This window comes from Harpegnathos saltator, unplaced genomic scaffold, assembly GCF_003227715.2.
Source record: "Harpegnathos saltator strain DR-91 unplaced genomic scaffold, Hsal_v8.6 scaffold58, whole genome shotgun sequence".
In the NCBI taxonomy this organism is placed as follows: domain Eukaryota; kingdom Metazoa; phylum Arthropoda; class Insecta; order Hymenoptera; family Formicidae; genus Harpegnathos; species Harpegnathos saltator.
In genome coordinates, this window is record NW_020230404.1 from 506,702 (window position 1) to 522,012 (window position 15,311).

At 45.4% G+C, this 15,311-nt stretch overlaps 2 protein-coding genes across 2 annotated transcripts; one reads left to right on the forward strand and one right to left on the reverse strand.

The window, feature by feature from the left end:
* Positions 1 to 603: 603 nt before the first annotated feature.
* Positions 604 to 2,028, forward strand: LOC105183433 (pre-mRNA-splicing factor ISY1 homolog). The gene is made up of 4 exons (XM_025303786.1): positions 604 to 740; positions 839 to 861; positions 968 to 1,286; positions 1,382 to 2,028. The coding sequence occupies exons 1-4, from the start codon at positions 738 to 740 to the stop codon at positions 1,745 to 1,747; spliced, it is 711 nt and encodes a 236-aa protein (XP_025159571.1). The 5' UTR covers positions 604 to 737; the 3' UTR covers positions 1,748 to 2,028.
* Positions 2,029 to 3,813: 1,785 nt separating this feature from the next.
* On the reverse strand, positions 3,814 to 13,967 carry Syt14 (Synaptotagmin 14). Its single transcript, XM_011141535.3, has 8 exons — positions 13,515 to 13,967; positions 10,291 to 10,479; positions 9,783 to 9,920; positions 9,530 to 9,588; positions 9,034 to 9,213; positions 8,606 to 8,929; positions 7,944 to 8,297; positions 3,814 to 7,718 (listed from the first exon to the last, which is right to left on the reverse strand). Exons 1-8 carry the CDS (start codon positions 13,546 to 13,548, stop codon positions 7,506 to 7,508), a joined length of 1,491 nt encoding a protein of 496 aa, XP_011139837.1. The 5' UTR covers positions 13,549 to 13,967; the 3' UTR covers positions 3,814 to 7,505.
* Between the last annotated feature and the right edge of the window lie 1,344 nt (positions 13,968 to 15,311).

Below are 15,311 nucleotides of genomic sequence, written 5' to 3' on the forward strand. Positions count from 1 at the left end.
TCTCGCAAAATATGAATTGTGTGAGGCGGACTTAACTTTGGTCGAAGATCATTTTTTACGTTGCGCTGCGATGGAGTCGGAACCGGTTCTTTGCTTTAAAAATGTGCTCTGGAAATCTTAGGACACAACTGGTCCCTCCGACTTGAAGATGGGCGATGCACGATCGATCGATAATCGATTCTTTCGTCTCGTTGAAGGATCGATTGTGCTCTCGATGTTTTCAAATTCTATTAATTTATACGTCTTTCGCCAAGCTCTGATTAATCTGACCGACAATTAATTGGCAAAATAACTAATTGAAATGGGTTGCTTGAAGCGACAAGAGGAAGATTACATGGCGCCAACGTATGGAGAATACGAAGGCCTGAATGTTTACCTTTCTCTGTTGAATGTAATTTAAATAAAGCGTAGTGTCAGGTACTATCTTGATTCTTGAGTTTCTAAATCTTTTTTTTATTACTCCATATCTGTTGCTATTTATTTTGACCCACAGCTTCATATTTTAGCCGCGATAAGCGGCTAAGAGAGCGTTAGCGCTCAGCGAGATTTTTCTGATATTTTAAATCCTGTAAATTTGACAGTCTTTAATAGCATCTTATCTTATCTTATCGGTGATTTAATTTTTTTCTGGACAAACTAACGGGTTTTTTGTGCTATCGTTAGATGGCGTTAGGTAGGCTGTTGACAAACTGCATAGTGGTACATAACCTAGAAATACAAACACGACCGTTCGCAAAATGGTAAGTGGATACGCTAAATTTTATTATTATGTATTTTTTAAATATATACGATTAAGTGATATATTTGACGTCATCTGATAAAATTTATTTTTCTTCAGGCACGAAATGCGGAGAAGGCTATGTGAGTATATGCAGTTTTTCACTTGCATTTTCAAATTTTTTACACGACCTATAAACTGTTAAACCGTTTTATGATTTTTAATTACTAATATCGCTGATACTTTTAGGACAACGCTTGCTCGTTGGAGAGCAGCGCAAAGTAACGAAGGAGCAAGGAAAGAGCAGGAACGGAGACCATACCTAGCCTCAGAATGCAGAGATCTGCGCAAGGCAGAAAAATGGAGAATGCAAATAATTAGAGAAATCGCAAAGAAAGTTGCTCAAATTCAAAACGCCGGACTCGGAGAATTTCGTATTCGTGATTTGAACGATGAAATAAATAAGTTGCTTAGAGAAAAGCGACATTGGGAAGCACAGATCAAAGAACTCGGTGGGCCTGATTATTCCAGAGTTGGCCCTCGCATGTTGGATCATGAAGGACGTGAGGTAAGTGATTGTAATTTGTATAATCTTTACAACATGCTTTTCGTGACTCAGTAATGAGTGAAAAACTTTTTTAACAAACTTTGATCTACCAACAGGTGCCTGGCAATAGGGGTTACAAGTATTTCGGAGCTGCCAAGGAACTACCTGGTGTCAGAGAATTATTCGAGCAAGAACCGCCGCCACCTCCTCGGAAAACTCGCGCGGAATTGATGAAGGACATCGACGCGGACTACTATGGTTACATGGACGATGATGACGGTATTTTGATACCACTGGAACAAAAAGCGGAGCAAGAAGCAAGAGAAAAGTGCATCAACGAGTGGGTATCTCACGAAAAGGATCCGGAATCCACGGACATTGAGATCACGGCGCAGAAACCCATTCCTACGCAGCAGGATATTCAGGAAGCTTTATTAGCTAGGAAGAAAAAAGAGCTGCTGGACAAGTATGGCTTGGACTGAGGCCTGAGTGCTGAAAGCAGTCCGCGCGATCGTGTACATAACAGTAATTATCTTTTATATAATTGAACAATAATAAATATATATTCGTAAATTTATTGGTTTAATTATATATTAGAATACATTTTTATAAAACGCGATGGGGGGGATATGATAATTATTGTTAATTTATAAATACGTAATAACATTGATTAAGGTAATTAGTTTGTGCAGTAGACATTCAAACTTGAATTGATGCTTATCGAGAGAAAAAACGGGTGCTGTAGATAAAATATAGATCGAAATCCAACGGTAGTCTGTTTATAATCTTCGCGACCTGGTGTCCCCTTACTTAATCTCGTCTTCTCTTCTCGTACCTCCTCGTGACAGGAAAATGGGTGAAATACCGTAATAAAATAGAACGACCGGGGCAGAGTGTACGCGGTACGTGTAACGTCGTAACTCCGTAATGAAATCTAGAAATCGTCGCACACACTTATTTCTCCCGTAAATGTATCCTCGTTATGTGTTGCAAGATAATCAACGTGTTGGAATGCTCGACTTTGTCACTTGTCGTCTCGATACTGCAAGCATCTACCGACAGACGAGTCCTACCTAATTCTGCAGCATGTCCACTATACGAAGCTAAGGTGACCAGATACCCGAGGAAAGGAAAAATAATGTCTTACCGCTTATTGTGTCTGATGTTTCTTACACGTACACGCACACGCACGACTACTACGCACACTCATACGTCATTTCTAAAACTTCGATACAATAACGGAAATTGTACTAGCCGCAAATAGAAGGACAAGTCAATCGTTTAATTTCAAAGCTTGAACGGAATCTTACTTCGATGCTTGAATGCTAGGTGCAAGAAAATCCTCGCACTTTTTCCCGAGAATGTCTAGAAGGATTCATTAAATCTCCTAAAAAAGGACGGGGAGCTCCACGGGACCCCGGTGTGGTGACTGAAGGTAAAAAAACTAGGACGTCTGGTCACCCTATACGAAGCCAGCGGCGTCGACTTTTTATCACGCGAAGTGTGAAAAAACGCTGTTACGGTAAGATTAACATTATCACGATTATGTTACATCAGATTCGAAGAGTAAAAGGCCTAAAAATTACCCTGAAAAACTATCCGCTAATGAATTACTTCATGCCGACTGGAACTCTTTGAGAATCCCACTAAATTCCAGCTCGCGTTATACAAAACGAATGATCAGTTATCTCGAGAGATCAGCTACCTCTTTTAATTCATTTAGATAAACGTAATTCTCGTGATCTCTTCAGCATCGTGTCGTTTATAAACAGACTGTACATTATACGATGATACATCGCTAGGTCTCAAAAGTGCTCTCTCTTCCACTCTCCAATAATACCAGCTATGTAAATCATACTAATGCTGTAAGGACCGGAAGGAAGTTGTTCCAACTTCTTGGTAAATTAACTGATAGTTATAAAATCATATATCTGTCTTTGTTTTTCCTTCAACTTAGACGGCCCTGAGTGTGTCGTAATTTATATCTCGTATTTAGCACCAAACGAAAGCTTTTGCATTCACAGCTCAAGGTACGTCCCATTCTCGCACAAGACAAGTAAAATTCGCGATTGCTACCACTTGTGACACTCGACTCTCGAAAAAGAATGGGACGAAAATTAACGAGCATCTTCGAAACTCCTTCCTTTTCCATCGAGAAAACGATTCAATTTCAAGTTCCTCTCTGAAACGCTGAATGCAGATGCGGAAGGAACTCGCGCTAGAAGAGCATGATGAGAAAACCTGCCGTCGAGGAAGCACTTGGGAGACCTCGCGGTCGCGGTTTTACCCCTAAGACGTAAATGACAGAATAGTTCGAGCATGGATTAATAATCACGATGAAAATTTATCACTAGAGGCTTGAAAAAGTCAAGCGTTAAATAATTCACAGCATCTGTTTGTCCGTTAATCAGTCACCGGTTTCGTCCGTTGATCCGGGGGTCCCCTTAATATTATCCCTCTTTCTCTTTTTTTTTTTTTATTTTCTTTTTTCTTCTTTTGGTCTAAGCCTACCCCTCACGTTGCATCACCACTGTCATCTCCTTTGTATCCGCCATGACACGGCGGTAACTATTCGATTCGGTTAATACGAATGTTCATACGGATGTTGCAAGGACTCGCGTGGCTGGAGATCTCCAGACGCCTCCTTTGAACATATCTGAAAAGCAACTCGAGTGTGTACTCATAACTACTCTTTTTTCAGACACTCGTATCGACCGAGGAGAAGCGCGCGGATAATCAAGAGTCTATGATCTCCGTTGTCGAGAGTAACAGCTAGGCACCTGATACTGACAGGCGCGAGTTTCTCGTACAAAATGCCCGAACAGCGAAAATGTTACTTATGGCGCGACATATCGAAATCGCGACGCCTTAACGGTACAGTGTGCAATAAACGCGGCGGGAACCCCCGTTTGCTCGTCGAAAAACTTTCTCTAATATTAACGTTACTGATTATAACATCTCTATCTAACGTACTCATGTACTCGTATATGTTTCTAATTCGAGTTACAGTTATATCGACTCTACAATCACAATCTGCGTTTACGGAGTGCGTTTTGCGAGTCATTGTGCGTCATTGAATTGTGTGAATCCGCCCCGCTCGTACAAGTCATCCCGATCACCCCCGATCGAGGTATCTTGGCCTGAAATCACCATCATCGTCATCGTTGTCAACATCGTCATCATCGTCGTCGTCGTCGTCGTCGTCGTCATCGTCGTCATCGTCGTCGTCGTCGTCGTCATCGTCGTCGTCATCGTCGTCGTCATCGTCGTCGACGCCATGGCGCCAATTGCCGCCCGCGCATGTATCAATCCATTCTCGAACCATCTCAAGACACCAACACCCGTGTTCTTAATCTCACAGCTTAACGCCACTTACTCGCCGCTTCTAAGCCCGTTCCGATTCCGAACTCCTTCAGACATATCTGAACGAAGCGTAAGATGCCGGATTTGCATTAGGATGAAAGGTCTCGCGGCTAAGTGAACCGAACTAATCTAAAGGTTAATGAAGACCGTCGCGTTATGTATAAAAATGAACATAAACGCACAAGCATAGCGTCTTGGCGAACGGGACGGCCAGCATGATCGTTGCCAGTCGCAACAGGGACTAATAGCGAGAGCCTTCTCGGTATTGGTCAGGTGGCGATTCAGGGCATATATTATGGATACTTGTCCAGATGCGATTTCGATCGGAAAATAATTCCGTTTTCCCTAGAAAACACGATAGAAATCTAGAGGATAACTTAACTTAATTCCGAGCGAGTCCGTAATACGTGCCCTGTAGTGCGATTCTTTAACTTGTTATTGGAGGAGTTAACGACAGTTTCGTTATCGTTGCGCAGCTTTTCTACGGTATACAAAAGCTGCGCAACGATAACGAAAGTGTCGTAAACTCCAATAACGAGTTACAGAATCGCACCATTGCTGTGTTATTCTTCAGCCGACAAGACGAATTGCCGTGTATTATTTCGCCGAGTTCGACGTTTTCATCGACGGCAAGTGGCGGTCGACCTCCTTCTCTCGGGATTGACTGTCGAGGCACTTGCGCTCCGTTCCGGTAAAATGTCTGATCTCCGGCTAACGATACACCGCGAGTATAATGTCATGAATACACCGAGATACACCGGACAGTGGAAATCGGATAGCTGTGTACGTTTGTACGTTAAATGCATGGCGAGAACACGGGCCCAACGTTTGCAATATCGATTCGTGCGAGCAAACACAAGCAAATCGAATATCCGTCGAATGTACTATAAGATGGGTCAATATTGACAAAACGACACAGTAATAGCGATGATTCATAATTTGAAGAACAACAACGCCGTTGCCGAGATATTCGGACGGTGTGTCCACACAATGCGACTATGCGTCTCGTGAAGTAGAAGAGATTTTACGGAGAAGGAAAAAAGACAAAAAAGAGACTTATAAGAAAAGTAAAGCGAGAACACGTTCTTCGGCGAGGCAGAGACTCATTAACTTCTCTCCCGATGAAATTTCGCACTTAAAGCTTAGAGCTTAAGGTAGCCGAGGTTACTTAGCGATGCAAATCAACAAAGCTGCAAGTGCACGAAAAGCACTGAAAAAGAGATAACGTTGAAATATCGAAAATGCTTATATTATCGATATGGCGTTAACTCGCGCGTTTGCTCAGCAGTTCGCGCATTCGAGTTGCGCGATTGAGAGAGAAGAACGGCAGACCGAGGTGTCTCAACAATTTCGTTATTGTTCTGCAAAGCGTCAGACACGATCGCACGATGACAATTCACTGTGCCGGCTGTCTTGTCTTGTCTCAAGGGTGGACGCACGAATCACCTCCAACATTGTTCTCCGCGCGAGCGAATGCAAAGTCTCCGATGATTCAACTGACCGTCGCACGAGTCGAAAGTTCCGTGCAATTTTACCCCCGGGTTTTTACCTTTCTACCAATACGCACAACAATTTCCCAGTTTCGTCGACTCGAAAAACACCGGCGTGGCCACCCTTGCGGTATCTTACAGTACGGTGAAGTCGAGAGATGCAGATCGCCCGTCTCGGGACGAGACGGCCGTTCGAATCCTGGCCGCTTGAACTCCGCCTCACGTTCCACGACAATTCTCCGTTTAGCGTGGCGCGTGGCCTAAAAAGGGTGAAAGGCACAAAGTAAAAAATAAACGGTTCAGATTGGCTCAGGCACATATCGAGCCGGTGCGCGTCGGTCGACAACACCGCGCGATCACGTCGGGGCCCTTCGACATCGAAGACAACCCACCCGCTCTGCTCCCACCAGCGTATCAAAAAGGGAATGTACTTGGTACATTTAAACGCGAGAGTTTGCAACTCAGAGATTTACAATTATCTCAAACAGCATCCCGAACAACAGAAACAAAAGCCCGAGGAACCTCTAAGAGGGCGTCTAAGAGTTTTCTCCCGCGCGGTCGCAGGGGACATCGTCGGAACATTCCCCTCTGTGGACGCCCTTGAACGGGGGGGGGACACCACTTGAGGAGGGAACAAAGAAACAGAACACTTGCGTTTGTCCAACAGACGCCCGAGAGAACGTTGCTGAGTCGTCTGAATTCGCGACGCCATTCGATACCGGCCGACGACTTCGTCGAACGGACATCTGAGAGATCTAGAGGACGTTTCCCGGACGTCTCCGCGATGTTAACAGACACACTCGTTCCCGTCCGACAGACGTGTGCGAGAAGTTAGCGCAACTTTTTCTAGGACATCATCGTGCGTGCACACTGTTAGACTCGTGTTTGACAAACACGTCCGAGAGATCTCGGGACGTTTCTCGTGGATGGTCCTTACGAGATACTGTTATACGCTCGTGTTGATGGTCTAATTAACAGACATCCAAGAGGTCAACGGGATGTATCTTTATGAGACGTCGTGATTGGACATTTGCGTTGTTCGGGATCCGACTTGCGATTGACAGATCGACTGGAGTATTGACTTCCGTTGTTCTTTGACCGGGCAGTATCTCCGCGAGATAAGGAGAAAGTAGTCGAGATCCCTCTCGAGACAAGTCCGCCCCGCGCGAGAGCGGCTGTTCCTTCCCCCCGGAAATGCGCGTCCGTTTTCTCTCTCTCTCTCTCTCTCTCTCTCTCTCTCTCTCTCTCTCTCTCTCTCTATCTATCTATCTCTCCCTTTCTCCTTTACCCTTCGGCGAATTGCCAAAGTATCAAATCCGGTCCGTCCGCGCTCGAACTGCTGTTTCGAGAATCATCAATCCGTGGCAGGCGCGTGCTCAGGGCTGCTTCAAGGGCGCAACAGCGAGTGCCAACGTTGCACCTGCGTCGGCTGGCGCGCCGTCCGCATGTCATTCCAATGCTGCAACTCCTCGGACCCGGAGCTGTTGAGACCGAGGCAGAGCCAGCCGATCATCTCCCGTCCCTTTCTGCCCATTCCACCTCGCCGGCGATTATACACGGACAAGAAGAGCGTCACATCCCCCAGTTGGAACAAAGCAACCTGCAGCAGAAATTCAGCGTACAGCAAGAGCGCAAGATCCTCTTTGACCTTTTAAACGGTCGTCGCAAACGAGGGATCTAATAGACTTATAATAGATTAGACTTTAAGAGTCATGAAGATATGAATTGAGAAATAATATTTAACTTTATCTTTTCAGAATTATCTTGAACTCATCAAAACTCGGGTTTTTGTCAACGAGCGAGAGTTGGATTCTCATAAAGTTACCTGAAATATGAAAGTTTCCTTGTAGAGAGGATTTGGCTGGGCACGCTTCAGCCCTGTCTTCGACCGGCCCATCTCGTGACCGTTGCTGTCGACCAGGGCCAGCTTCACGTAAGTGTCAGGTGGTTTTGTGTCGTTTCCGCCGCCGCCGCGGAAATGGGAACCCTTGATTATCTCCACTGACAAGCGGCCTGTCGTACCGTTGTATGCCAAACCGATTAGAATCTCCGCGACACTGCCGCCCTTCATGCTGCTGCCGTAAGGTGGTACGGCAGGTGAGGCGTACGACTGGACCGACTGCTGAGATCCCGTGGAGTCGCTGCGAGTAAGACTGCTGGTGGTCCCCCAATCCTGTGCCTAGAAACATGATGCAATTATAATACCATGTGCACGATTTATCAATTATGTCAATCGAGATACGGTAGAACACTGCAAAAAGATTATAGCTATAAGTGAATATATAACTCTATTATATATTTTAACCTTTTTAATATAATTTAATTTCTTACGTGTAGCTGACTCAGTTTTTTTTTATCGTTTCAATTTGGATATTATTATAAAAGTATATTTCATATAATTATAATATACAAAAGAATATCGCACATTCATATTGAAGAAATACATTACAGATCATCAGTCACGAGGAAGACTGGCGAACTTCTTACCGAGGAGGAAAGCGGCGGCTGAAGAGTCAACCAGAGGGTAGTTTCTAGTTGGAGATTGATCTGGTCGAAAGACACCCTGGCTTCGCCCAACAATCTCTCCCGACGCATCATCCTGCCGCCCCAAAGATATACTCTGAGCCGCACTCCCATCGCATTCACGTCCTCCGGATTCACACGAGGAAGCAAGAAGCTCTCCATGTACTGCGGGGACGTCCCTTGGCGGACTCGAGTTTTGCGTCTCTGTTTCTTCGACGGTAAAAGGACCAGCCGTACCTGGCTGCCGCCGATGCCGGGTGGATAGTTTCGACCTTGCAGCACGTGAACCTGAGGGAGACAATGGATCAGTCGAGAGGATAGTAATTGGCACGGGAGAGTCGTGCGAATTAGAACTGGAACTAGATTTAATGTCATGAAGCAAGTATACGAACTGTCATCTCGCGCATCGGGGCGTCGTATAAGAAAGCGACTTCCAGACCGCCGATTTCCTCTGTAGTCGTTGTGCCCATCGTCCTGATGACGTCATTAGTCGTCGGCTCATTTTGCTCGACTTCTATTTCCTGCTCCCTACTGTCGAGTATAATGCTAGAAGCTCCGACTTCCACTACGCACTACAAGACAAAACGAGAGACATGATGAATTCAATTTTCTTTCCTGCTACGCTGCCACGAACGTCTTCTTCAAATCAACGTCACTTCAAATGCAACTTGTGTGCTCTCAACTGTATTAGACCGTTTTGCCATATTCATTTAAAAAGAGTATATAGAACACATTGCCACACATTTTAAAATTATATACTTGAAATTATATTGGCTAGTTGGCACGAGCTATTTAGATTAGAGATGATTGTAAAATTCTTCAAATTATCTTCCTGATTCCTCAAACGATATTCGAGGATATTCTTTTCAAACGGATTCGAGAGATCACCTGTTGTTGATCTGCCGGAGGGTGTTCCTCAGTGCAGCTGCTGGAAGTCGTCCCAGCATCTAGAAACAATAAACACATTGGCAAACCGGAGGGAAACTATAGTTGCTAGTTATTCCTAGAATACTAATTGAAATTCAGTCATCTTCGCTCGGTAGTATCTTTGCTTTTAGAATAGAGTCGCATCAATGTTACTCATTATTGCCTATTCTTAATATTCCAAGATTAAGTTAGATTGTGTCGCGTTGTTACTGACCCACGATGGTGGTCGGTCCATCTTCCGCTTGGATAGTCAGCGTATCCGGCGGAGGATGCGAGCGCGAATTCAATCGTCGTAGGGCGTCTTCCTCTGAATCGGAGCTTGTTTCAGGATCCGAGTAGGAGAATGCCTTCCCTGTCGGACGAATGTGCTGATTACTGCGAACTGTTCGCGCCTCGAGGAGACAGATATCCGAAAATCCCCAGGAATTTGGCAAGCAGTAATTCACCGTGATCAATTATACAATTTCTTCGGACTGTTTGCAACGTGACAGTTTGTCGGATAAATTTGGAATTGACTGTCGCGGAAGCTCGAGGAGACAAGATTGAGATTATTCCCCGCTCAAGAGTTCCAAGTGGACCAAATCATCAAAAATTAATTGTGCGCGCCGAGGGGAAAAGTTTCATCTACTTTCGGATATCGTCGAGACAAAAGCGAGCAGGCAGTTTACGAGATCGCCGCGGAGATAAGGACGGAGGGCGGAATAAACCACTGGATCATGTACCTATGTTTTTCGAGATTTGAGATGTGGAGCTGTTGGTGGACTCACAGAGAGGCACACAGACTCCGCCGAAGAGCGCGGTGGACGAGGGCGGCGTGAAGCACCACTTCCGGGATAAGTAGAGAAAGAGAGCCAGTAGTAGGACTATGAAACCAGCAACGGCACCCAGAACTGCAGTCGCTTCCACAGGTACTGAAATAGCCCCGAGCGAGGATCGGCTTTAATACGATTTGCATAACGGACAAGAAGCGCGCCGTCGGATCCTTTTTTCCTCCCCGAGTGTGCCGATCAATCTCCACGCTCGGACAGAGAGAGAGAGAGAGAGAGAGAGAGAGAGAGAGAGAGAGAGAGAGAGAGAGTTTATGTGAGAAAAGTGAGTATCAGTTGCAGGTTTCAACTGCGGACTACGCGGAGCTGGAGAGACGTTTCGGTTTGGTCGAGCCGGAAAAATATCGAGATTTTTAAAATGATTCAATTTCCCGAAAACCCAACTTCGTAACATCGAACTCCGAATATTCAGACAATTTTACCGAAAGTACAATTTCATCGAAACAATCATTGTTTAGTGACGCGTATACGACAACGAGAGGGCAGAAATAAAATGCAGGTGTTTTGATATCTACATGAAGTGTGCTCAAACGGGGATATTAATACACTTGTATATATTATTTTTGAAGTAGTAGTCTTCAGAACAATTGTACACTTCGAGAAAATTGTACTTTGAGATATTGTCTCGAGAAGATCGATCGAATTAAAACGACGAACATATTTTCTCGTGGAGATTTCTGTTTCCCCGAGCTGAATTTGCTTCATAAGGATGAGGAATCCTGGTTCCTTTCAGCAAAATGCGTTTGTTTCCCTCGTCGTTCAATTCATTCATCATCGAACTCTTTCCTCCGTGCGACTTATCGGGAAATCGTTCCGCTTTTCGAACTTGGGAATTTTGATTTTTCAGGACAACCGTACGTTCGCCAGATACTACGTCGATTGATCGTTAATCCTGCGCCCCCCCCCGTGTTCGGATCACCCACGATTGACCGAGCGGCGAGGGACTACGGAAATAGCGTTCTATTTCGAAAAACGCAACGAAAGAGAAAAAGCGACAATCAAGCGAGGATTATCCAACAATCGTCGTCGAGCTGAAGCGACATTTTGCAAACTCGAGACGTGACTCGACACGATCTCCTCTCCCGATAGCCGCCACTCTCTATCTAATTTCTCAAGAGACACCTTTTAATTCGTGACATAAGAGAGTATTTGCTCCGGGGTGATACATATTTTCTTACGACGTCGGATGCGCCGTCACGTGCTAATGAAACAGAAACTTCCGATAGCCCATTAGCGCGATCAAGTTTATATTGATCCTGCTACGCCTGTAGTACGTCCTTCCGACATCATCGATTTTTTTCTTTTTTCTCGCGAAGGAGGACGCGCGTCTCGAATATTCGAGTGCATAAAACGCTCCGAGCAGCCGCCGCAGAATCTCCTGTTTCCCCTTCACTTCTCCTTCGTCTTTCCACGTGCCGCGTTCAAGCGACTTCGCTCGACATCGGCGGAAAGCGGATTAATTAACGCACGCTCCGCGGGCTATCGCGCGTGTGCCCGATAAGCGGTTATCGTGAAAGTTGCCGCGCACTTTAACGATTCATTACTTCCGCGCAAGATCCCCGGATGAATATTTTGACCGAGCGCCGGGAGAAACTGCACAGCGGCGGCCGTCGACAGTTTAGCCGGCTGATCGATTCAGCGATTGTAATCTTTTCTTAAGTAATCGATATGTAATCCTCCGCCGCTTCATAATTCAGCGACTCGTATGAATAATTTAAGTACGCACACACTGTCATATAATATACAACATTAGAACTCCCTCGGCGTATTTCACAAATTTCTCAACGTCGAAGCGTCGCTCGGACGGAAGTTCCTCGGCCGCTTCATAGGCTTTTATCAGGTTCGTTCGCGAGATGTTAGAGTCTTGGCGCACAGAAAAATGTGAGCGACTTCACCAGCCGTACTTGATTACTCTCTCTCTCTCTCTCTCTCTCTCTCTCTCTCTCTCTCTCTCTCTCTCTCTCTCTCTCTCTGACCAACGAATACTCGACTACGACTAGCTAATTTGCTTACTGTTTACAGATTTCTGCGCAACGTGAGCCTTACCCGGTGACATCGGCAACAGAAGAACCGTACGTCTGTGCGAGCGGTAGACGATAACAAACACTACGCTACGCGAATCGGCTCGCGAACACATATCTACCGGGTGTCTCACGAGTTCTTTCTTCTCTTTGCCGCGAATCAGTGCGGCAAGGTTCAAATCCTCGCGATCGAGCGAATTTCGTGGCCGAGCGGGGAAAGAAATGCGGGGAGAATCGTCCTGTTACAATCGAGAAACCGATTTTGCGAGTCCCCGAGGTCGCCGACGTGTCGAATCCTCCCGTCTTGCTTCGGACTTGGGATTTTGGCCAACTATACACGCATATCCGACGTATATATGTTGTATCGAGCGCGTTAACGCGGCGACGACATATTACGCCGTAATGACCTGGAATAATTTATTATCGCTCCAGTTGTGACACAAACTACCCGCGGAGTACGATATTGCGCAGCGCCGGCACGCACGTTCCCCGTCAACGTGCGACGAAAGGGAGTAAAAAAAAAAGGGAAAAGAAAAGAAAAGGACGGTAGGAATTATTCACTGTCGCCAGCCGCGGCCTGTTCGATTTACGACGCGCGCGATCGCTTCGCCTCGACGACGCTTGTCGCCGTTGTCCGTCGGCGTCTCGGTGCGCCGCGTTCTTTCCGTTGTGTTGTTTCACCTCCACCAGCGTATTGCACTTTCTCCAAATTTGAGAATCCGCTTGCGCAATGCGGATCGCTGAGACTCTCGATCGTCCGGAGCCGTCGAAGGCTCCGCAAAAATCAATGTCGAATTATCCGACCGACCGATAGGGCATTCGGAAGTGGCGTTGCCGACTCCTGACAGCCAGGACGCGACCGTCGACGCGTCCCAGCGATGCGGCGACGGTCGCGAGCGAGGTCGAAGCCGATGGCTCTCTGAGGGACGGGCTCAATTTCTGAATCAAGGCTCACGATTTGCACTGTCATTAACGCTACGTGCTGATCGTTCCCGTTCACAGTATCCCTTCGTTCGCAATAGGACAGCCGGTATGCCTAAGCACGGTCTCTGGGATCGTCGTCGAGGTGACATAGACCCGGCTGAATAGTGGACTTACCCGCTAAGAAGTGGTCTGATCCAGCCAGAATCATGCTCGTCCGCGGTGTCACGTTAAAGTTTCCTTACGTGGCGCGGTAGCGCGGCCCGTGGTTGCCCCTCGTAAAATAACGAATGCATCATCCGCCCTGGCTGTCCCTAAGCCAGGCGGTTCCCCGTCCGCTCGCGAGATCGGAGGAAGCGTGGCTGGCTGGCTGGCTGACTTCGGGCTGACCGCACAAAATAATACGTGGGCGGGGGTGTATACACAGCACTCTGTTGCTCGAACCGCGACGCTACGCGACGACGGGGTGCGTGCGCCTGCTGCACCGAGACCCGATATACACGCCTGCGCACACCGCTCCTGGCCATAACGGCTACGTGTGTCGCGTTGCCCGCCCTCAGGCGCAAAGACCGCAGCACAGGGGCGCGATTAAAAAGTTGTGCGATGGAGAGCGGTGACTTCTACTAACCCTAAGAAACTCGGAGTCGCGTGATCGAACCGTTCGAAATGTTCAAGCCGGTGCCGAAGTACCGAGTTTTCCGAACGTTTCAAGCCGCTTGATCGATGACGAACGATCAGATCGATTGGCATACAGCAATCGACAGCGAGCTTTCGCCGTGTCGGACGACGTTCCAGTATTCATTACGAGATTAATATTCATCGTGTACATGACAAATGAGCAGTCTTTGCTTATCCTTTATTCGCGATACATATCCTGATTTTGCTGTTGTATTACATGAATTCCCGCTCCTATCTGCTCGCGCTTCAGCACGCAAATATCGATACCTCGGAATCTCCTTACTTCGCACGCGCGCTACGGCACGTTCGTGTGTTCATTCATGTTTCGAAGCAGTGGCGACAGTGATGTCCGGCGTGAGACGACAAGAACAGATGATGACTGCCTCATGCGTGCGCGCATAACTTTCCAACCAAATACATATTCCACTGAAATAGATATCAAGAGAGGAAATTTAGCGTATTCATTGAACTTTTGAAAGAGAGAATAGCAAGAGATATGAAATAAAGTATAGCGTAACTATGAGGAAGAAAATATCACATCTCATTAATGTAAATAATAATAATTATTAATATATTGCGACTGCAGTTCAATTACAATACAAACACCAATATTTCTTATAAGACGTGAGAGGAAAACTTTAAGAAAATTTTATCAGAACTCACAGAAATTGTTACATTATACAAATTATAAAACGTGAAATATATAATTATAATAAAAATAAAATCTTGGTTCTTCTTGGGACTTTCCTGGAATTTGATTCTAAGCTTCTATAATAAGCTAAGCAATACATTAAAATCTTAAGTCAGATGCAAGCCGTTAATTGCCCCAATTTTTTATTACACCGTCTTTTTCTATCAATTAATTTGAACAACTTTTGTCTAAAACATTTTTTTATTTGCCTAATATTTTTTGAGATTATTTAAGGAAAACTTGATAACTTTTTCAATATTTAATTTACGATATCTCGCTAACTATTTGTCGAAAGAAAAAGTGGTACTAGACCTTTTTACTCTATTTAGTCTCAAGAATATATTGTTACAACAACGCCCTGATTTTTGTTAACTTACTGACCTTTGGAAATTTCAAAATCATCAAACTGATGATTTTAAATCGACCGATGAAATTGACCATTAAAATAACACCAAACACGTCATAAATCGCATAATTTTTAAATAGATATGCAATATTTGTATTATATATTTATAAATTATTTATAAGTTGTCCGATTTGTGTCGTGTTTGGTGTCATTTTAATGGTAAAATATCTCATTAAGCCATTGTAACCATTTTCAAATT

Coding starts and splice junctions, on each gene's coding strand:
- LOC105183433 (XM_025303786.1), top strand. Junction 862..967: donor CGAAATGCGGAGAAGGCTAT/GTGAGTATATGC, acceptor TGATACTTTTAG/GACAACGCTTGCTCGTTGGA. Junction 1,287..1,381: donor TGGATCATGAAGGACGTGAG/GTAAGTGATTGT, acceptor ATCTACCAACAG/GTGCCTGGCAATAGGGGTTA.
- Syt14 (XM_011141535.3), bottom strand. CDS start 13,548: ATGATTCTGGCTGGATCAGACCACTTCTTAGCGG. Junction 9,921..10,290: donor TCAAATCTCGAAAAACATAG/GTACATGATCCA, acceptor TTCGTCCGACAG/GGAAGGCATTCTCCTACTCG. Junction 7,719..7,943: donor AGGAAACTTTCATATTTCAG/GTAACTTTATGA, acceptor TTTCTGCTGCAG/GTTGCTTTGTTCCAACTGGG.